Raw genomic sequence first — 24,446 nt, forward strand, 5'->3', positions numbered from 1 at the left:
ACCAAAAGCAGCAAACACTATGCTTCCTGAATTGCAAACAAAATATAAAAGGGTGACTAAAACAGCTCCTAAGGAGGTGCCAAGCAACTGGAACCAAACAAACTCACTAACAGGAAAATAAAGAAGGCAAAGGACAAAATTTGAATAAATCATAACGTAATGAGCCATGTTTAAGAAAGACCTGCAGAAGCTGGAAAAATCTAAGGTAGACAAAAAAGCTGGAGAAACTCAGCGGGTGAGGCAGATGGAGCGAAGGAAGAGGCAACGTTTCGGGTCGAGACCCTTCTTCAGACTGATGTTGGGGTTGGGGGGGGGGGGGGGGGGAAGGGCAGGAAAAAGAAAGGAAAAGGCAGAGACTGTAGGCCCTGGGAGGGGAAGGAAAAAGGACTACCTGAAATTGGAGAATGTGCCAGGTCACCAGGACATTAGAAACTTAAAAAAACTTTCCTTAAAGAAAATGCCAATATAATAAGGCACGCCAGTATTGATATGGTCTTTGTTGTGTCCCCCAAAACCAATGTAGAACAAAATGTTTTCTAAACTGAAGGGAAAACTAGTTTTAAAAAAATTAGGTGGCAGTATTTCCAGTCAAAAAAAATGGTGCTTCTATGTACAAAATGCTCAATAGATAAACTAAGTCACCTCCCAGCCATGAACCTCACAGAAATTAGCATTGAGCAAATAAACTCCACTGATAGCAACACATTCATCTAGTTCTCCCCAAACTACTAATTTCTTGAGGCTTTCAGTACATTTACTAACAAGCAGCTTGTACAATAGATGGAAACAAAATCCCTCTAAAGGAGTGGCCAAATGCTATTCTGCCATCTTTTTGCAAAACAAAATTAACAGCTCCATTAATCACAGTTCTCAGATCATTGACTAAAATGCCTTGGCAACTACAATAAACGTGCACTCTATTCAACCACAGTTACATGTGGGTATAGAGAAAGTCTGCCATAAGACTATTCAGAATCAAAGTCATACTGAAGCAATTTGATCTCTTCAGTGAAGTAACCTGCTTATGTCAACACATGAATGACCACCAGGAGTGCCCAAAAGATAACTGGTAGCTCAGTGAACATCAGCCAAGAAGAAAACATTATTCACTGGATGGTTTTTGTTCCAAGAATTGCCTCTAGCCCAAATTTGATATGTTTTCAAACAGGACACAATATCCTCTTCCACAGAAAGCAGACAACAAGACAATTTAACTGATGTATTCAAAGGTTTCAAAGTGATCAGGGGATCCAATTATATGAACAAATCCCATTAACTGAATTTAAAGTATTGAGTTAACTTAAAAGGGTGCACTGGTTTTTTCATACCAATAACACCAAGGCCAAAACCCTGTATCTAAAATATTTTCACCTCAACAAATGAATCACTTTTCATGAACCACTCCAGATTCAATGACCACCATCATTACTATAGCAGGTTTTATGGGACAGGATTGTTTATCTATAAATAAATGTCTCAAAATTCACTGAATGCAATGACTGAAACTGGACCAGTACATTTAATTAAGCTGTACCAACTTCACAAAGAAGACGAGCCATTTAATCAGCAAAGTATAACTTGTATAGGCTGACGTAAAACTGCATTAATATACAAACGCTCAACCAAAAATGGTTCAGAAGGGTTAACGGCAGGATTACCTCATGCACAAACACACGTTTCAGAAAACTACTGTTGACTTCTTGCAAGCAAGAATAATTTAGCTTTACCCAAGAGAAACAGCCAAGTTAGATACCATGGTGTAGCTTTGTCAAAAACATCACAACTGTGATTAAAGAAAAATAACTGAAACTTTAACTTAAAACATGCTAGGAATACAAGCAACATCCATGAAAAGCCAACATTCCAGACCGATGAATTTACCAGGACTTCTGATGATGGAAGTCAAAAAGAAAAATGAAGACATTCACTTGCAGAGAATCTGTTTAAATGATGAAACATTTGTATAATTTCTCTCTTTGCATATCAAATTAAAAAGAGTTTGTTTAATAGCAATCAAGCAAAGCTTGCGGTTTGGTTTTCAAGATAAAGCCAAGAAAGGGCTCAGAAAATGTTAAAATAGAAATCCCAAATAGTTAATGTAGAATCATACTTACATGAACCTGGGCAATTTTCACCCTCCCCAGTTGCGATATCCTAAATGAGAAAGCATATCATTAACTTTAATGTCATATTATTTCAAAACTAAAATCTGTGTTGGTTAGGCAACAATCATTACCTGTAATGCATTAAGAATCAGTTCTCATTTTAGTTACTATCAAACTGAATACAAACAAGTTATGAAATAGATTTACAAGCACACCCAAGAGACTCAGTGGGTGAAATGACAAACGGTACATATTGCCGAAGATTTCAGAGTTAGCCAGTACTTAAATGGTACAAATGTGTCATTATGTTCAAATCTACCAAATGGGAAAAATTAAAAGTTCACATACTCAGAGCTAAATTTAGGTAAAGCTAACTCGTAGCCAAGACAAACAAACCAGAAAAGCCATCTATATTGAACCAATTTTCAGCAGGACTGGTACAATTAACCAGAACTCTGCAATTAAATCAGGAAAAAAAAGGATTTAGTTTAGGATAGTGTGGAATGACCAGCAATCCCTGCACATTAAAACGATCCTACACACAGGGACAACTTACATTTACACCAAGCCAATTAACCTACAAACCTGGACGTCTTTGGAGTGTGGGAGGAAACCGAAGGTCTCAGATAAAACCCACGCAGTCACGAGGAGAAAGTACAAACTTCGTACAGACAACACCCATAGTTGGGATCGAACCAGGGTGTCTGGCACTGCTTGTGCTGTAAGGCAGCAACTCTACCATAGCGCCGTAGCGGCTGCCCATTGATTTACATGGCAATGAAATGGACAAGGCGTAGAAATTGACATGACATAGAAATGCATACTTGGGACACCTGTTCAATAGTACATTTATGTATGTTTAGGTCAATGTCTCAAGTAAAACATACCATGTACAGTATAGTACACCTGTGCTTGAAGTCTCTAGAATGGGATGCAAATCCACAACCAGTATGTGAAGTTACTATCCAAGGCATGCAGAACACCCGAAATGCACCAAATTGTAGGAACAAAGTCAAATGTTATAATTGCCCAAATATAGAATTAAAAATGATACGCCGATTAAGTCATTTTCATCAATATTTTCTTGTTCAAAAAGTAGTGAAAGGTCTGGTTGCTAAAAATAAAGTGTTAAGTGATCTTTCAATTAAAGTTCACAAAAATCAAAAGGTGGAGAGAAATGCATATTTAGATGAAACATTAGATCAATCAATGCTGATATTAGGTTAGAATCAGACATTGAGTAGTAACTCCTTGCTCAAGAAAACATTTTAAATTAGACATACAAAGAAGGGCGCGAGGGGAACATTTTAAAAAGGGACCCAAAGAAAAGTTATTCCCACAGATGGGAGTGGGTACATGGGAAAGAGCTGTTGGATAAAGTGGTAGAGGAAAGTAAAATGAAAACAGTTAATGTGTACTTGAACAGGTACACGGATAGGAACGGATATGGCCCAGGCAAAGGGTTAGGCATTCACCTAGTTCAGTCAGGTAGGCACCTTGGTCAGCATGGATGAGATGGGCTAAAGAGAAAATAAAGTAGATAGAATATAGAAAATGGAAAGGTGACTTGCTAAAGTAACATGTGGTAGGAAATAAGAATTTAAGTGAAATAATTAGAGTGCATGAGGTAATGTCAAGTATACCTATCCTTGATTTTCAAAGAGAATGAAAGTGGGGATGGAAAGATGTGAAGAGATAGTCTTGAATATCTACAAATATATTGGAATGAATGGCCAAACATGTGTAGAGAAGTATCATCAGGATGCAATGCAGAGTGGAGAGAAAAATGCCCTATAGTCCAAAATGAAATGTATTTCCTCCAAACAAACATGGCTAATCAACAGCAGTCAACAGAATGCAAAGTAGGAATGATGTGGACAAATGTAATAGCCAATTGCATTAACAAAAACAGCAGAATCACTTTGATATGAATTAGCACATGGCACACCTGCCTTAAAAATACAATTTATCAAAATAATTGTAAGGACTGAAAAAGGGCAGTGTTAGCTCTGCTGTAGAATCTATACTATGTTTGTACAACTTAGTCACACCAGGTTTCAAACAAACAGAAAATAAATTATGTGGAAGGATATGGATTGTGACATATTACACTTCACCCATAGCAACATTTATTTGCTTTTAATAGATTGGTGCTCGACGCCCTTCCAAAACTAATGACAAGTGGCTTGCTAAAAGGGCAAGAACAGTACAATTGTCCCAAGACAACGTCAAGCTAATGCACTGCAGGGTACCAGATATCCTGCAGCAAAACATGCTACAAATCTAGTATGATCAGTTCCATGATAAGTTTGAGTTTACCAGAGTGTTGGGAGGCTTTTTCACAGTGTCAAATATGCCGCTTGTCTTGCCACCAGGAGGATTTCTCCGTTGCTTTGAATCTGCTGTTTCACTGGAAGCTGCTCCAAAGATACCACTACTTTTTCCACCTATAAAAATAAATGAATTAACTTAAATACCTATCTTGGCACTTCATTACTTGAAGATTTCAATGTTTCATCAATGAATGGTACCCAGTAAACCACTTGCTTCAAGGATGATCAACAACACAAAATAGCAGAGGCGGCAATATTTGGCTGCGCAACACTGCTTAAAATTAGTCCCTGCCATTCAATGCCTGAGTATTTTCAGTAGCACTGTTAAACTGCAGGATGGGCTTAACTATCACAGCAGACATTGCTCTCAACATATACAGTGCCCTCCTTAATGTTTGGGACAAAGAGGCAAATTTCTTTATTTGCCTCGGTAGGCCACAATTTGAGATTTGTAATAGAAAAAAAAAAATCACATGTGGTTAAAGTGCACATTGTCAGATTTTAATAAAGGCCATTTTAATACATTTTGGTTTCACCGTGTAGAAATTACAGCAGTGTTTATACATAGTCCCCCCATTTCAGGGCACTATAATGTTTGGAGCACATCAATGTAATGTAAATGAAAGTAGTTATGTTTAATATTTTGTTGCATATACTTTGCATGCAATGACTGCTTGAAGTCTGCGATTCATGGACATCACCAGTTGCTGGGCATCTTCTTGGGTGATGCTCTGCCATGCCTGTATTGCAGCCATCTATAGCTTATGCTTGTTTTGGGGCTAGTCCCCTTCAGTTTTCTCTTCAGCATATAAAAGGCATGCTCAATTGGGTTCAGATCGAGTGATTGACTTGGACACTCAAGAATTGACCATTTTTTTTAGCTTTGTTTTAGCAGTATGTTTGGGATCATTTTCTTGCTGTAGAATGAACCACCAGCCAATGTTTTGAGGCATTTGTTTGAACTTGAGCAAATAGGATGTGTCTATACACTTCAGAATTCATTATACTATGACCACCAGCAGTTGTATCATCAATGAAGATAAGTGAGCCAGTACCTTCAGCAGCCATACTTGCCCAGGCCATAACACCCCCACCACCGTGTTTCACAGATGAGGTGGTATGCTTTGGATCTTGGGCAGTTCCTTCTCTCCTCCATACTTTGCTCTTGCCATCACTCTGATACAAGTTAATCTTCGTCTCATCTGTCCACAAGACCTTTTTCCAGAACTGTGTTTGCTCTTTTAAGTTGACAAACTGTAACCTGGCCATCCTATTTTTCCAGCTAACCAGTGGTTTGCATCTTGCAGTGTTGTAGCCTCTGTATTTCTGTTCATGAAGTCTTCTGTGGACAGTGGTCATTGACAAATCCACACCCGACTCCTAAAGAGTGTTTCTCATCTGTCGGACAGGTGTTTGGGGAGAATTCTTCTGTCATCAGCTGTGGAGGTCTTCTTTGGCCTGCCAGTCCCTTTGTGATTAGTAAGCTCACCAGTGCTATCTTTCTTCTTAATGATGTTCCAAACAGTTGATTTTGGTAAGCCTAATGTTTGGCTGATGTCTCTTAACAGTTTTATTCTTGATTCTCACTCATAATGGCTTCTTTGACTTTTATTGACACAACTTTGGTCCTCGTGTTGATAAACAGCAATAAAAGTTTCCAAAGGTGACGGAAAGACTGGAGGAAAGACTAGGTGCTGAGAGTTCTCTTATACCTGCATTAAGGAGGCAATTAAACACACTTGAGCAATTACAAACACCTGTTAAGCCATGTGTCCCAAACATTACGGTGGCCTGAAATTGGTGGGGGGGGGGGGGGGACTATGTATAAACACAGCTGTAATTTCTACATGGTGAAACCAAAATATATAAAAATTGTCTTTAATAAAATCTGACACTGTGCACTTTAACCACATGTGATTTTTTTCTATTACAAATCTCAAATTGTGAAGTACAGAGGCAAATAAATAAATGATGGGTCTTTGTCCCAAACATTATGGAGGGCACTGCAGATGCAGCAGGATTGCAGGACGTTTACGTGCTCTACTAGTTGTGGGAATCGCTTAGCATTATCAAATGCATGCTGCTCAGCATACCTGCAGCTCTTTGAGTAGCCCGTTTTGAGCGGTCAGATCATGTCCGGGTCATGATTGCAGTGTATCAGAACAGGGAGGTTCCTCAACATGAAGACAGGCCCATCTACACAAGAATGACATGGTGGTTACTTCTACCAGTGTGTTCAGACAAATGCATCTGCAGATTGGAGGGGAAAGCTGCCTCGGGCTCAACTATAATTAAGCTTTAAATCACCTGCTCCAATGTCTCATCCTTTGGCTGAGTCATTATGGACAAATTATACTTAATTATACTTATTAAAATTAACAATGATAGGTTCTACAACATTAAAGCATCATCAACTGGGAATTTATTATTTGTTATCTTTCATGCAGTGATTTGTAGCAAACAATCTCCACATATGAAGTCTACATATAATACAATAAAGGACCATTCTGACGATGAAAGAAAATTCAGTGTTGCTCATTTCAGAAAACTTATCCTGCTTCTCAAATGCTGACATTCATCTGCACGACTAGATAAGACTGCAATTACATTAAAAACTCAATCTCTAACATCATGTTCCTCCTACAGTCCTGACAGTTTTAAGATGATTTTGGAGTCTGATGTTTTAAACCAAGGAACAGTACAATTTATCAGCAATACATTTTTTGGAACCCTTGATGCATTCAGCCTTTAGATTCAAATTTAGATTGTAAATATATTAAGACAAATTACAACAGTAATATAATAATAATAATAATAATGGATGGGATTTATATAGCGCCTTTCTAATACTCAAGGCGCTTTACATCGCATTATTCATTCTCTCCTCAGTCACACTCGGTGGTGGTAAGCTACTTCTGTAGCCACAGCTGCCCTGGGGCAGACTGACGGAAGCGTGGCTGCCATTCTCCGACCACCACCAATCACTCACACACAGGCAAAGGTGGGTGAAGTGTCTTGCCCAAGGACACAACTACAGTATGCACTCCAAGCGGGATTCGAACCGGCTACCTTCCGGTTGCCAGCCGAACACGTAGCCCATTGTGCCATCTGTCGTCCCGATAATATGTACATTAATGTATTAGTTACAATACAAGGCAACATATTTTGGCAATCAGGAAGGTGAGATGACATAGTGAACAGTATAGTTCAAGAGTGTGCAGAAACAGAACGCTGAGAGCTCTGCAAAAATCTTTGAAGGTGGCAAACCAGAAGTTAGCATAACATATTCAAAGAAATAGAAAGTACAAAAGCAGGGAATTAAGTTAAATGTTTATAAAGCTCTAGTTAGGCTATAACCAGTAATTGCATTTCGATCAGGTTACCACTCTAGGAAGATGTTCAAGTTGTTGGGAAGACACAGATTTACCAGGATAATTCTAGGAATGAGGAATTTTAGCTACAAAATTAGTTTGAGGCTGCAATTGATTTTCCTTGAAACAAAGGAAAGTTTGATTGGGGTTAGGCAAGGTTTAATATTGTCACATGTACATAATGAAAAGTTTTGTTTTGCATTCTATCCAAATAGATCAGATATACCAAACAGATACAATCTAGTCAAACTAAAGTACAACAGATGGAGCACTGGGAAAGATAGAGTGCAGAATATAATTCACAGCCTTGGAGTGCATCAGTTCCATAAAGTCCAATATCCTCAATGGGGACAGAGGTGAATCAGACAGTACCCTTGTTTATAGAAGGATCGCCCAGAAGCTTGATAACAGGAGAAAGAAGCTGTTCCAAAGTCTGGCAGTAGATGCTTTCAAGCTCCTGTACTGTCTGCTGGATGGGAGCAGGAGGAATAACCAGGGTGGGACAAATCTTTGATTAGGTTGGCTGGTTTTCTGAGGCAGCATGAAGTGTTGATCAAAAGAGCCAAGAGTGTTTTATTGTCATATGTCCCAGATAGAACAATTAAATTCTTACTTGCTGCAGCACAACAGAATATGTAAACATAGTACACTGTAAACAATATAATAAACAAGAGGAAAAAAGTTCAGTGTGCACACACATACACACAAAGAAAACAAACAACGGAGTAAATGGTGGGATGCCGGGTCTGTGTGATGGACATGGCTACATCTACAACTCCCTGCAATTTCTTGAGGTCTTAAGAGCTGTTCCCAAACATAGCTGTGATGCAACTCAACAGTATGCTTCCGACGATGGAAGGAGATATGCCCGAGGTAAAGGCGTGGTATGCCTTCTTTCCAGCCGCATCTATGTGGTTGGTCGACAACAGATCATTGGTAATAATAACACTAAAGAACTTGAGGCTCTCAACTTTTTCCAGTTCCACACCATTGAAGCTGATTGGGGGCTTGTATACTACCATATTTCCTGAAATCAATAACTAGCTCCTTTTTCTTGCTAACATTGAAGAAGTTATTGTCCCGACACCATGTCACCAAGTTATCTGTCCCCTTGCACCAGGTACTAACTAGTTTAGATAAGGTACACAGATGAACTGTTTCCATTAGCTGATGGCATAATGACCAGATGGCCTAGTTTTGAAGTTTTATGGAACTGATGCAAGAGGATGAGGTACCTTTTAAATTAAAAGGCATTGATAACATGGCACTCACTGTTTACAAGGGTTATGGAGGGGGGGGGGGGAGAAAGAGAATGAAAAATGATTTCAAATCAATCAATGTGATTGACTGCAGTGCTTTTAAAAAAGACATGAACCATGGGCCAAGTGGCCTGCTCCTGCACCATAATAAATCAATGACAAGGGGCCACACTTGAAACATAGACATAGAAAATAGGTGCAGGTGTAGGCCATTCAGCCCTTCGAGCCTGCACGCCATTCAATATGATCATGGCTGATCATCCAACTCAGTATCCTGTACCTGCCTTCTCTCCATACCCCCTGATCCCTTTAGCCACAAGGGCCACATCTAACTCCCTCTTAAATATAGCCAATGAACTGGCCTCAACTACCTTCTGTGGCAGAGAATTCCAGAGATTCACCACTCTGTGTGAAAAAAAAAATTCTCATCTCGGTCCTAAAAGATTTCCCCCTTATCCTTAAACTGTCCTTGTTCTGGACATCGGGAACAATCTTCCTGCATCTAGCCTAGGAATTTTGGAAGTTTCTATAAGATCCCCCCTCAATCTTCTAAATTCTAGCGAGTACAAGCCGAGTCTATCCAGTCTTTCTTCATATGAAAGTCCTGACATCCCAGGAATCAGTCTGGTGAACCTTTTCTGTACTCCCTCTATGGCAACAATGTCTTTCCTCAGATTAGGAGACCAAAACTGTACACAATACTCCAGGTGTGGTCTCACCAAGACCCTGTACAACTGCAAGACCCTGTAGAACTTTGAATTAAATGTTTGCTGAGTATTTTTACTTCAAACATTAAAAAATTAAATACTCTTACTGATCTGTATCATTGGTTAAGATTAAACAGGATGTCTGCTTATTAGTCACTTACCAAATAATATCCTGCAGAAAGCTTTACTTACAGACTATTACTAAGATTAATGGCATAAAGAATAACTAGAGAATAAAAACAAGCATACGTACAACTTAGTGTATAGCTCTCTACACCAGATTAGTTTCAATAAATCTCAATGTGCTTGTGAGAGAACAAGGAACACACAAGATAGAAATTAACTTCTGTCAACTCCAAGCTTATTTTAGGTACTAGGTACAAAACATCAAACTGAACCTGGTGGGTTGGTTCTTCGTGCCGCAGGCTGGCTGTCCACTGGTGGTCCAAAGATATTGGACGCAGTTTTGCTTGGTCGAGAATGCACAGGTTTGACATTTTCCTCCACCCCGAATGAGATGCTGGATCCGCCACCAGGAGGCTGCAACACTCTACTTGGAAAATAAAAAACAAAATTCCGTAAATCTCATTTCTCTACAACAACCAATTAACTCAAATAGATCTAAGCATTTGTATGCAAACAAGTGCTGTGCAGGGGCGGGAGATTGCAACCTTCACGTGGTCCGCCCTGTTTTGACGAATGCAATCAACCTGGCGTGGACAATCAAATAAGATCAAATAGAACAATTAGGAATTTCTCGAAATAAATATCATCAGCAATTTGGCCTGGACCAGCTACATCAAAGCTATGGTCAACAAAGCACATCAACATCACTACTTTCTTAGAAGGCTAGGGAAGTTCAGCGTGTCCCCAATAACCCTCTCCAACATTTACAGATGCGCTTTTGAAAACATTTTATTAGGTGCATCACAGCATGGTTTGGGGACAGCTCCATCCAAGACTGCATGAAATTGTAGAGTAGTGGATGCAGCACAGACAATCACACAAGCAACCTCCGTTCCATTGATTCCATCATGCTGGCTCAGCAAGGCCATCAGCATAATCAAAGACGGGTCTCACACTACCTCATCACTGCCCCTCTCCCATCAGGCAAGAAATAGAGAAGTTTGGAAACGCATACCTCCAGATTCAGAGACAGTTTCTTCCCTTTCGTCTTGCAACTAAAACAATCCTCTCATCAGCTAGAGTGTGGCCCTGACCTCCCATTATCTCAATGGAGAACTGAATTACCTTTAATTGGGTTTTATCTTGTACTAAATGTGGTACCCTTTGTACTGTGGACAGTTTTTTTTGTCATCATAGTCTTTTCTTTGACTGGATAGCACACAAATAGCTTTTCACTGTACCTTGGTATACGCAACAATAATAAAACTAAATTGGTTGCATCATGGCATGGCCAATCAGGATACTTTCTACCGTGCATGTGTCAAAATTAGTTAGTCTTCAGAGACATGTTGAATCTCTTGAAACATCTTAGAAAGCATGAGCCATCATTGGAGTGTTTACCATGATCAACTGCCAAAACGGTTCATTATTCCAGCATCATGCTCTCTTTATGGAGTTTGCATGTTTTCCATGTGACCATGTGGGTTTCCTCCAGGTGCTTCGGTTTCCTCCCACATTCTAAAGATATGCAGTTTTGTAGGTTAATTGGCAAATTGCCCCTAGTGTGTAGCATAGAACTTGTGTACGGGTGATTGCTGGTCAACATAGACTTTGTGGGTTGAAGGGCGTGTTTCCACACACATATCTAAACTAAAAAAAATTTACTCTACTCGGAGTAATGCAAGTTGTACTAGCTGCAGGCAGAAACATTCAGACATCTTTAACTTCTCACTAATTCATTTTGAGATCTCCAATTACTTTAAGATGTCCACTATCATGGAAAGTCAAGTTGGTGTGCATTGATGACTACCATCCAGTGGCCCTGACATCCACCATGCTAAAGTGCTTCAAGATGTGTTCTCAGCCTCTTCCTCCCTATATACTCATGACAGTGGGGGGCAAGTTCTGTTCTAACGCCATGTACAAGTTTGCAGATGGCACCACAGTACTGCTGGATCTTAAACAATAACAAGATGGAGGTCAGGAAGAATGTAGAGGGCATAGTAACATTTTATCAAAACAACACCCTCTCCTTCAAAATGTGTAGGAAGGAACTGCAGATGCTGGTTTACACCGAAGATAGACAAAAATGCTGGAGTGACTCAGCCGGACAGGCAGCATCCCTGGAGAGAAGGAATGGGTGACGTTTCGGGTTATGACCATCCTTCAGACATCTTCCGTCTGAAGAAGGATCTTGACCAGAAATATCACCCATTCCTTCTCTCCAGAGATGCAACCTCCTTCAATGGCAGCAAGATGGTTATTGACTTCTGGAAGTGTGGGGTAGTATATACCCCAATTAGCATCAATACTGCTGGAGCAGAAATGGTAACAAATAAGCATTAAGTTCCTTGGCAGAAATAGCACGCATTGGGCCTGGACCAACCATATGGAAGCTATGGCCAATAAAGAACATCATGGCCTTATTTCTTCAGAAGACTGAGATTTGGCATGTCTCCAACCACACTTACCAACATCCACAGAAAGCATATTATCAGGTTGCATTACAGCTTGGTTTGGGAACAACTGCACAAGACCACAGAAATTACAGAGAGTTGCAGATATAGTCAATAGACACAAGGTGCAGGAGTCCACTCCATCACGCAGATACCACCCACCCTCCAATCGACTCCATCTGCAATTCACATTGCCTCGGGAAAGTAGCCAACATAATCAGGGACTGTTTTCATTCGTCATTCCACTTCTCCCCTCTCCTGTTGGGCAGTTTGGAACCACATACCATCTGAATTGAACAGTTTCTTCCCCTGTTATCGGACTACTGAACAGTCCTCCCATAAATTAGATGATGGTCCCAATCTTCCAGCTAACCTTCTTTGGGCATGTGGACCTTTGCCCCATAACTATTAAACTACTATGCAGTAAAAGTATATTCTGAACCCAGGTATTTCGCTTTGTAACACCCGTTGTACATGTGTACGGATTGATTGTACTCATGTACAGTATGATCTAATGTAATTGGATAGTATGCAAATAAAAGTTTTTCACTGTACTGCAGTACAAATGACTACCATCATACAGGATAGGAGGGGAATGTAGACGACAAAATAAATATCTTTAATAGGGTAAGGACAGTGTTGCAGTGGGGATAAACTGTAGATGTCATCCCATTGAGAACAGTGAGTAAGAGCACAAAAAGAAGTTAAAAGCTACAAAATGCAGAGCTGCACAGTTCCGTTGATCCAACTTCCCTCAATAATCTATCAATTGGATGACTGCATCTACAACAAATTCACCATTTCTGCAGCCCGTCTAATGAATCATAATTCCTAACATCCTATGTCATGTGTATCTGTTTTTTCGGAATGGTGACCAAAACCCATATATAACCCTCCATTTGTAGCCTCCCAAGACGTTATGAGACATTAACTCCTATACTGAGATTTTTTTTGTAAAATGGCCAATATTTAATTTGCCTGCCTGATTGTGCCCCTCCCCCACCCTCCCCCGATATCAACATTTACCAATATGTTACCATTTGAAAACCAAGACTTTGCTTTACTGTTATATGCATCTCACATGTTTCTCCACATATTATATTTGTCATGCTCTCATCCATTCACTCAGTATGACCATATCACACTGAAGTCCCCTTACAACTTTCTCTCTGCTCACCATCCCACCTGGTTTTGCAAGTTTAGAAATGACATCTATTCCCCGCAGTCAAGTCACTGACAAAGATTGTGGTTGTGATTATGTAGGGCACCAAAGGCCAATCTCTACTATGCCTACTAGTCAGTCTGACTACTTAAAACCAACCAACCCAATCACATTTTGTTTTATCTACTCATTAATTCTCAGTCCATGTCATTATAACCCTAATTTAACATTCCATAAATGCTGGAAGACCTCAGTGAGCCAGGCAGCATCTGGGGAGTGAATGAATAGATGACATATCGGGCTGGGACCCTTCTTCAGACCCTGCCTGACCCACTGAATTCAACCAAGAAAATTGTGAGCTGCATAAAACAGTAGAGCAGTCTTGTGCTTAGCTCAAGATCCCAGCATTTGCAGTTTATTGTGTCTTCATATCCTCTAATCTTGATGGCTAACTGGTGTAGGTCCTTTTTGAAATAATCTGAAAATACAAATACACCACATCCACCATTTCACCCCAACTAATCTGTGTTATGAATCAAAAGGAAAGAACTCTAATTAGTCAGGTATGATAGCCCTTTTATGAATCCATGCCAATTGTGCAATCCACCATTTTCTCTCCACTATTTTTTGATTGATTGAAAGATACAGCTTGGAAACAGGCCCTTCGGCCCACCAAGTCCACACCAACCACCAATTGCCCATTCATATCCCACTTTCACATCTATTCCCTATGTACTAAGGGCATTTTACAGAGGCTGTTAAACCTGCAAATGTGTTTGGGACATGGGAGGAAACTAACAGTCACAGCGGGAACGTGCAAACGCTACACAATCAGTACCCGAGGTCAGGATTGAACCCAAGTTTCTGGCACTGCTACCTGCACCATTGTTAAATCCAGCACTTTCATAACTAATAACATCAAACTCGCAGGTTTGTCCCCAGTTCTCCTCCCTCTTCTTCAAATAGGGTGTTATTTTCTGGCCTCCAGTCCCCAGCAACCATTAGCTTCTATAGTTACTAAACCTGTGTATTAAATTCACAAACAGAACAAAGCACATTCACTCATGCATATTCACAATCTTTAATTAACCATATCTGGATTGCAAACATTTATAAGCAACTTGTTTTTGTCTAAGAAATTACACAAAGCCTATCAAAAGCTCTTCAACCAGTCTGTCTTTTTACATGTACAATGTGTACACTTCAGCTAATGGGGGATTACGATCCACGATCAGCCATGCCAGCGCCTTTAAAATAAAAGTTGCACAAATGTGGCTGTATATGTCTGAACATTGCAGGTTTGCACTCAGACAATGGAAGAAGGACCCACCCATCATTTTGGAACAGGGCCATTTTACAGCGACATTTCAAATATTATACAGTTGGTCATTTCGAGGCTCTGCGGACCCTATATATTCACTAAGTACACCATCAGCATCAGGTCCTTATATTTAAAAAAACGAACAAAAGATGGGTAGGGATTGTCCTTAAGGATCACTATTGTTAACATTGTCAGAACTAACCATTTCATTACATTCACGCAGAGCCGTTATAACGCATTTCGGACGGTTCATTTTCTCCAATCAAAACTGTTGCGGCACGGTTTTAATCATGTGCACATATCACCAAGCCGTTATCATGTCGTCCAATAATCCCAACTCGGCCGGTATCTTTGACTGTTATAGACAAACCGCACCAAATACGTCTGCCTCGAGGAACAAGGCTCGAATTGATTTTAACAATACATCAAGGAGTCGGAAACAACGCCCAGACTTGCGACGGGCGGGGGTCGAACCAACATACGTGGCTCCAAGGAAACCCGAACACGAGTCAGGACAGCTCGGTGGACGGGGCAGATTATTGTAGGAGAGGCGATAAAAAGGAAAGAGACCCGGTTCGGGGAGGGATGAAGCGGATCAGGTGACTGGGATGGGGACCGGAGCGGGCAACCCGCCCCTCCAGCAAACCCCGTCTCCAGGGCAACGGCAACTCGGAAGACCGACGCCCCCCCACAAGGCTACCTGGAGCTACTGCGGCCTGTGGAGTCCAAGCCCTGGTATATGGTTGTAGTCGTCATCTCCAGCTGTGCTTGCCGACTGCCTCTTCAGTGTCCACAACCAGCTGCCAGTTCACCCGGTCCGCTGCCGCTTATTTATAAACCCAGCCCCGCCCTCGCGTGCTTCCATTGGCGCGAACTCGAGAGCCCCACCACCCCTTCTCGCATTGGGCAACGGAACAAACCGTAGGCGGGCCTTGATGCCGTGATTGGTTGCAAGCGCTGTCAGTCACGTCCCGGGAGGCGGGACGCCGCGCGGCGCTGGGCTTTGTTCAAAGCGAGGTGATGTCATGGGTAAACGGTCGGGTCTCCTCACCGTTGGCAACGGCGGGGGCGGCGCCCAGCGAGGGGCGCGCGGGCACGACGGGAGGGGGCAGCGCCCAGCGAGGGGCGCGCGGGCACGACGGGAGGGGGCAGCGCCCAGCGAGGGGCGCGCGGGCACGGCGGTAACAGCGGTGAACGAGGGGGCCGGTTCACGACAACAGTTGTTCGCCTTATCCCTCAAACTCACCAAGATAACTACAATTACATTGGAAACATTCCCTTTCATTAGACCAGGCGTGTACTGTTTTTTTTCTGTGGCCGAGTTCAAAATCTATATTTAATGATGGCCATTTAAAACCTAAATGCTTCGTGTTCTTCTGTACCTTGACGTATAATCACCATGACGTTCTTCGCCAGAACGGAACCGTCAGATTGATTTCCAGGCAATAATGCAATAGGGTGGGGCTTTGAGCAGCACTGCAGTTGCCTAGCGGTAAATTTCAATCTTATTGGTGAATGAGAAACAATGCTGTCCCCAGGGCCAAGACTTAGTTGGTCGCATTTTGCACCAATTCCCTCAACTGTGAACCATGGTCGCCCAATTCAAGACAGCTATAGCGCGACGAGCTTCTTATTCACCAATATTGAGCCGACTGTTGCTCTCCATTGTAAAGAACGTGGAGAGTGGAATTGTCTAATGGGCAGGACAAGGATGGTTTGCGTTATATTTCGAGTGGATAACAAGAAAAGGGTGACACAGCGATAGAGTTGCTGCCTTACAGCGCCAGAGACCCGGGTTAGATCCTGACTACGGGTGCTGTCTTTACGGAGTTTGTATGTAGCAATGTTACAACATTTTGAGATTTTAAAAATCAAGTCTGTAATTTATCCCATCAGTTAAAGCATAAAAAGACGTTTAATTTGACACCTAATTCACTTTCATATCTTCAGTATTAAAAAAGTTATGGCCATTTTCATACTCGGAAATTAGCATCTTGTTCCCTATTGCTTTTCCATTGGCTTAACACAAAGCTGTGATCGAGGACAGTCAAAAGCCCAAAAGCCCGGATGGTAGTTTGCCTCCCTGGTGCCAGGGTCAGGGATGTGGCTGAACGTGTCCAAGAAATCCTGAAATGGGAGGGAGAGGAGCCTGAGGTTGTGGTACATATAGGTACCAACGACATAGGTAAAAAAAGAGAAGAGGTCCTGAAAGAAGAATTTAGGGAGTTAGGTAGAGAGTTAACGAGAAGGACTGCAAAGGTAACAATCTCAGGATTACTGTCTGTGCCACGCGACAGTGAGAGTAGGAATGGAGCGAGGTGGAGGATAAATGTGTGGATGAGGGACTGGTGCAGTGGGTATGGATTCAAGTTTCTGGATCAATGGGACCTCTTTTGGGGAAGGTGCGACCTGTACAGAAAGGACGGGTTGCACTTGAACTCGAGGGGGACCAATATCCTGGCGGGGAGATTTGCAAAGGCTACTGGGGAGACTTTAAACTAGTATGGTTGGGGGGAGGGACTCAAATTGGGAAAGCTAGCAGTCAGTGTGTGAGGCAGGAGGCAGAGAATGGTAGCACTCTGACCCAAAATGTAGGGGAGAGAGAAGAAAAAGACAATAAACAGAGAATAAGAGAGGGTGGGTTTCTTAAATGTGTATATTTTAATGCTAGGAGCATTGTAAGAAAGGTGGATGAACTTAGAGCCTGGATTGACACCTGGAAGTATGATGTTGTGGAGATCAGTGAAACATGGTTGCAGGAGGGCTGTGATTGGAAACTAAATATTCCAGGATTTCGTTGCTTCAGGTGTGATAGAATTGGAGGGGCAAGAGGTGGAGGTGTTGCATTGCTTATCAGGGAAGATATTACAGCAGTGCTTTGGCAGGATAGATTAGAGGGCTCGTCTAGGGAGGCTATTTGGGTGGAACTGAGAAATGGGAAAGGGGTAGCAACACTTATAGGGGTGTATTATAGACCGCCAAATGGGGAGCGAGAATTGGAAGAGCAAATATGTAAGGAGATTGCAGATATTAGTAGTAAGCACAAGGTAGTGATTGTGGGGGATTTCAATTTTCCACATATAGACTGGGAAACACATTCTGTAAATGGGCTGGATGGGTTGGAGTTTGTAAAATGTGTGCAGGATAGTTTTTTGCAGCAATACATAGAAGTATGAGACGGGTCAGGTGGCAGAGGTATGCGTTGGGGAACAGTTCGGGACCAGTGATCACAATACCATTAGTTTCAATATAATTATGGAGACGGTCAGAACTGGACCTAGGGTTGAGATTTTTGATTGGAGAAAGGCTAACTTTGAGATGCGAAAGGATTTTAAAGGAATAAAGTGGGACAGTTTGTTTTATGGGAACGATGTGGAAGAGAAATGGAGGATATTTAAAGGTGAAATTTTAAGAGTACAGAATCTTTATATCCCTGTTCGGTTGAAAGGAAATAGTAAAAATTGGAAAGAGCCATGGTTTCAAGGGAAATTGGACACGGTTCGGAAAAAGAGAGAGATCTACAATAATTATAGGCAGCATGGAGTAAATGAGGTGCTTGAGGAGTATAAAGAATGTAAAAAGAATCTTAAGAAAGAAATTAGAAAAGCTAAAAGAAGATATGAGGTTGCTTTGGCAGTAAGGTGAAAGTAAATCCAAAGGGTTTCTACAGCTATATTAATAGCAAAAGGATAACGAGGGATAAAATTGGTCCATTAGAGGGACAGCTATCTGCAGAGCCAAAAGAGATGGGGGAGATATTGAACAATTTCTTTTCTTCGGTATTCACCAAGGAGAAGGATATTGAATTATGTGAGGTAAGGGAAACAAGTAGAGTAGCTATGGAAACTATGAGATTCAAAGAAGAGGAAGTACTGACACTTTTGAGAAATATAAAAGTGGATAAGTCTCCAGGTCCGGACAGGATAATCCCTAGGACATTGAGGGAAGTTAGTGTAGAAATAGCAGGGGCTATGACAAATATTTCAAATGTCATTAGAAACGGGAATAGTGCCGGAGGATTGGCGTACTGCGCATGTTGTTCCATTGTTTAAAAAGGGGTCTAAGAGTAAACCTAGCAATTATAGACCTGTTAGTTTGACGTCAGTGGTGGGCAAATTAATGGAAAGGATACTTAGAGATAATATATATAAGCATCTGGATAAACAGGGTCTGATTAGGAACAGTCAACATGGATTTGTGCCTGGAAGGTCATGTTTGACTAATCTTCTTGAATTTTTTGAAGAGGTTACTCGGGAAATTGATGAGGGCAAAGCAGTGGATGTTGTATATATGGACTTCAGTAAGGCCTTTGACAAGGTTCCTCACGGAAGGTTGGTTAAGAAGGTTCAATTGTTGGGTATTAATGGTGGAGTAGCAAGATGGATTCAACAGTGGCTGAATGGGAGATGCCAGAGAGTAATGGTGGATGGTTGTTTGTCAGGTTGGAGGCCAGTGACTAGTGGGGTGCCACAAGTGTTGGGTCCACTGTTGTTTGTCATGTACATCAATGATCTGGATGATGGTGTGGTAAATTGGATTAGTAAGTATGCAGATGATACTAAGATAGGTGGGGTTGTCGATAATGAAGTATATTTTCAAAGTCTACAGAGATTTATGCCAGTTGGAAGAGTGGGCTGAAAGATGGCAGATGGAGTTTAATGCTGATAAGTGTGAGGTGCTACATCTTGGCAGGACAAATCAAAATAGGACGTACATGGTAAATGGTAGGGAATTGAAGAATGCAGGTGAACAGAGGGATCTGGGAATAACTGTGCATAGTTCCCTGAAAGTGGAATCTCATGTAGATAGGGTGGTAAAGAAAGCTTTTGGTGTGCTGGCCTTTATAAATCAGAGCATTGAGTATAGAAGTTGGGATGTAATGTTAAAATTGTACAAGGCATTGGTGAGGCCAATTCTGGAGTATGGTGTACAATTTTGGTCGCCTAATTATAGGAAGGATGTCAACAAAATAGAGAGAGTACAGAGGAGATTTACTAGAATGTTGCCTGGGTTTCAGCAACTAAGTTACAGAGAAAGGTTGAACAAGTTAGGGCTTTATTCTTTGGAGCGCAGAAGGTTAAGGGGGGACTTGATAGAGGTCTTTAAAATGATGAGAGGGATAGACAGAGTTGACGTGGATAAGCTTTTCCCACTGAGAGTAGGGAAGATTCAAACAAGGGGACATGATTTGAGAATTAAGGGACAGAAGTTTAGGGGTAACATGAGGGGGAACTTCTCTACTCAGAGAGTGGTGGCTGTGTGGAATGAGCTTCCAGTGAAGGTGGTGGAGGCAGGTTCGTTTTTATCATTTAAAAATAAATTGGATAGTTATATGGACGGGAAAGGAATGGAGGGTTATGGTCTGAGCGCAGGTATATGGGACTAGGGGAGAATACGTGTTCAGCACGGACTAGAAGGGTCGAGATGGCCTGTTTCCGTGCTGTAATTGTTATATGGTTATTTGTTATATGGTTATAACTTTCTTAAAAATTAAGATAACTGAAAGAAATTTTCAGTTGTTATAGATTGAAACATTCTGAAACAATCTTACTTAGATGACTTGAAATTAAAACATATAATTAGTTAGTTACCTAATTGTAGCAAATTACAAAATTAAATTACTAGATCTAAACATCTATCAATTTCTTAAGAATAGATTAACATTTTTAAATAGCCTAAGTGTCCAAATAACATTCACACAAGAATTCACAATATAACATAATTTTTAAATCTCATTATCATGGATTTATAGGCCAAATGGAAGGAATTTAATGTTTAATACCTGTAAATTAATGGCCATTTAAATCATCTTGCGAGTGGGTTTTTCTGGAACGCGATCATTTGGAACGTTGCGGTTGCGGGGATTTTAATCCCCATATCGGCAGGAAAAACACTGCCGGTTTGTATGGGGCCAAAATCACATTTTCGCCAATGAAATTTGGATTAAAGTTATCCTAAGAAGCCAAGTTTATATGTAAAACAAACGACTTACCTTATGTTTTGTCCCCTACGTGAGATCCGTCCCGTTGTAGGCGTTGACGGCGTTAGAAGTAGCTTTTTAATTTACTCCCGCGATTTTTTTTTTTAAAGTTCCGAGAACGGAAGTCGGAACAATTTTTCTGCAGCAGCTGAACAGCCTGAGAAAGTTCGACTCCGACAGGCAGGAGAAAACGGCATTTTAATCTCGCCCCCCCCCCACCTAAAAGGCGCCAGTGGCAGAACTGCAGCGCCGCTGAAGGTAGGTAGAAACATAGAAAACAGGTGCAGGAGTAGGCCATTCGGTCCTTCGAGCCTGCACCGCCATTCAATATGATCATGGCTGATCATCCAACTCAGTATCCTGTACCTGCCTTCTCTCCATACCCCCTGATCCCTTTAGCCACAAGGGCCACATCTAACTCCCTCTTAAATATAGCCAATGAACTGGCCTCAACTACCTTCTGTGGCAGAGAATTCCAGAGACTCACTACTCTCTGTGTGAAAAATGTTTTCCTCATCTCGGTCCTAAAAGATTTCCCCCTTATCCTTAAACTGTGACCCCTTGTTCTGGACTTCCCCAACATCGGGTATTGTAACATCGCTAATATAAGGTTTAAAAGAATGCCCAGGTGGCTGCATATGATTTGGCTGAAGAACCCTTTCATAAGCCAAAGATCCATTGATTAGGAGTTACCTTGGTGTAGGAGTAGGCCACTCAAGCAGCATATCATCCAACAATTCATTATGTTCATGGCTGATCGGATTATAATTTGCAATCTGCATTCCTTCCTAATTCTGATACCCTTTCGCCCATTGCTTATCAAGTATCTATCAACCGCTGCCTTAAAATAATTCAAACACTGTGTTTTGAGGAAGAGAGTTCTAAAGACTCACAACCCTTTGAGAGAAAAAATAATAATCTCTTAAATTGGTCATCCCTTATTTTTAAACAAGTGGAATCAGCCTTTCCACATCCACCCTACGATCTTATACATTTCAATCTTGTCTTTTTCACTCTTCTAAACTGTAGTGGGTACAACTTTAACCTGTCGGACTTTGCTTTATAAGATAACCCGCCCATTCCTGGTTTCAGTATAATTTACTCTGCATTTATGTCATTAAGTAAGGAGTCAAATCCAAAGTCCAACCTCCATATTTTTATTTTTTTCTTCTCACAATAAGCAATAACCTTTTCTAATTACTTGCACGCTAGCCTTCTGCAAATCATGCAATATCCCTGATCCCTTTGCATATCTGAGTTCTGTAATCTCTCACCACGTGTCGTGGCCATTTGGCTTGTTTTGCGTGTCATTAACGATGGCATGTGTCTTTAAATTTTAGACTGCCCGTTATATTGTGGGTGGGATTCATGATGTATTTTGTGGCGTGTTTGGGGCTATGTATCTTGCGCAGAAGCTTAGTTTTTAGTTTAGTTTGGAACCAGCATGGAGGTTTACCTTTCGACCATGCGAAGTGTAACAGAGACACAAATTTTCTAATGTTTAAAGCGATAAGCTGGAGTTCGATGAAGAATATAGTAACGACTCGGAAGAAGTTTGGATGTACCTTATGTTTTCATCAACAATAAAGAATTTATTAATCAAAAGACTGTGTTTTGGAAGACTTATCTGTGAAGAAGCTCTGATGGTGAGCTCGCATGCATACAGATTCCCCTTAACCATGCTGTCCATTTAGCGGCTAGAGGGACTAATCTCTTGAACGATAAAAAAATCTGCCACTTCACCACGTAATGTGCATTTGCAATTTCCCTGCAAAATGGACAACACCACATTTTTCTACCATATACCATACCATATTTGTCAGATCTTTGCCCACTCACTATGTAACCTTTTCTCAACTTGTTTGTCTACCTTTTTTGTGTCATAGGTAAAATTAGCAATCATACATTTGGTACCTTCATCCAATCTATCTATACATAACTAAAACTCTGATCTTGTGCTCTTCCGGGTTGCGTGGTCTTTCTATTTGCGCAAAAACGGTACGCGATAGCGCTACAATCTTTTTGCCAGTTCACTCACCGTTCTCCTGTGCTGCGATTGCACCAAGTTTCGTTCCGATCGGTTATCGATCTCCTCTCCTGCTAGTCAGTGCCGCGTGGATTGCGGAGGTTTCCAGCCAGACACAATTTTCGGAAGGACCGGAAGCAGCCCGGGAGATGTTGCCAAACGGAAAGCGGAGAATCTGATCCCGGCAGAGGAGAACGTCCAGCGAACAGCGCTCGCTGTGAGTCCCTATTGCACCGCCAGCTCCAGCCCCTTCTCCTCTGGTCCCCCTCGCTGACCCCCCCCCCACACATACCCCCTCCCCCTAAATCCCCCCGCCCACACACACCCCTCCCCCCGCCCACACCCCTCCCCCCGCCCACACAACCCCATCCCCCTGCCCACACACCCTCCTCCCCCATCCCGCCCCCACCATCCCCCCACAACTCCCGTCTCCACACTCCTCCCCCAGCCCACACCACCCTCCCCCACAATCCCCCCCTACCCCCGCCTACACACCTCCCTCCCTCCGCCCACACCCTGCCCCACACCACCTCCCCCACAACACCCCTGCCCCCACACACCTCCCCCCTGCCCCCACACCCCTCCGCCCACGCCCCTCCCCCTCCGCCCACACCCTCCCCTCCCCCCAGACATTATTCTATGCATGCCAATAATCGTGAGTCATAGGCTTTTATTATTCGCAGTAACCTTTGATAAGGCACCTATTAAATTTTTGAATTACATGAATTTTACAACAAAAAAAAGCATCACCTTACCTTTCCAGTGAGTGACTACCCACCTTGCAAGCCTGAATTTTACAGCCAAAGATTTTGGATGTCAAGGAGCTTGTGCTGGGCCATTTGCCTCAACTCACTGTTCATCTGGGTGATATATGTCACACTTCATGAACGCACCCATGCCTACAAGTTTAAAGTACACATTCTTGAGAAAGTGTCTGCTCTCTTGAGGTCTAATTTTGTTAAGATTAGAGATACAGAGCGGAAAGAGGCCCTTCGGCCCACAGTGTCCGCTCCGGGACGATTTACAATTTTACCAAGCCAATTAACCTACAAACCTGTACGTCCTTGGAGTGCGGGAGGAAACCGGAGCACCCAGAGAAAACCCATGGGGAGAATGCACAAACTCGGTACATACAGCACCCATAGCCAGGATTAAACCCAGGTCTCTGGCGTTGTCAGGAAGCAGCTCTACCGCTGCGGCACCTTGCCGCCCCTTGATGCAGCAAGTACATCGTCCTCAAGGGAAATTCAAATGTACTCCTGAAATGAGGGATTGTATTTTCATTGGGCTTTCTGGAAAAGGAGGCATTTGAGGGGAGAGACGGAAATGTGAAGCAACAAATAACCTGCTGGAGGAACTCAGCAAATCAAGCAGCACCAGAAGATCGAAAGGAAGGTTTACGTTTCGGATTGAAACTGCATTGGCTTTTGACCATTCCTTTGCATCTACAGATGTTGCTTGATGCACTGAGTTCCACCAGCAGGTTTTTTTTTTTTGCCCCTGAAATGGAGGTCTTGAATTGACCACCTCAATGTTTTGCAGGTGTACATCTTCAACACCTCAGGGCCACTGCTTGGAAAGCAGTGACGGGGTCTGTCAA

General features: G+C 42.0%; 1 protein-coding gene across 4 annotated transcripts in view; it reads right to left on the reverse strand.

Moving 5' to 3' along the window:
* The window catches only part of jpt1 (Jupiter microtubule associated homolog 1), a 29,145-nt gene extending 13,317 nt beyond the window's left edge, over positions 1-15,828 (reverse strand). Inside the window, exons 1-5 of one of the 4 annotated variants that reach the window (XM_033044439.1) lie at positions 15,541-15,681; positions 10,174-10,325; positions 4,425-4,552; positions 2,115-2,154; positions 1,882-1,939 (exon numbers count right to left, since the gene is read on the reverse strand). In XM_033044439.1, coding sequence (XP_032900330.1) covers positions 1,882-1,939; positions 2,115-2,154; positions 4,425-4,552; positions 10,174-10,325; positions 15,541-15,596 — 434 coding nt within the window. In that variant the 5' untranslated portion in view covers positions 15,597-15,681. Of the gene's footprint in view, positions 1-1,881; positions 1,940-2,114; positions 2,155-4,424; positions 4,553-10,173; positions 10,329-15,540 lie in introns of all 4 variants that reach the window. The other 3 variants (XM_033044440.1, XM_033044438.1, XM_033044442.1) reach the window with 3 other exon arrangements.
* Positions 15,829-24,446: the final 8,618 nt, after the last annotated feature.

This window comes from Amblyraja radiata, chromosome 26 (assembly GCF_010909765.2).
Source record: "Amblyraja radiata isolate CabotCenter1 chromosome 26, sAmbRad1.1.pri, whole genome shotgun sequence".
Taxonomy (NCBI): domain Eukaryota; kingdom Metazoa; phylum Chordata; class Chondrichthyes; order Rajiformes; family Rajidae; genus Amblyraja; species Amblyraja radiata.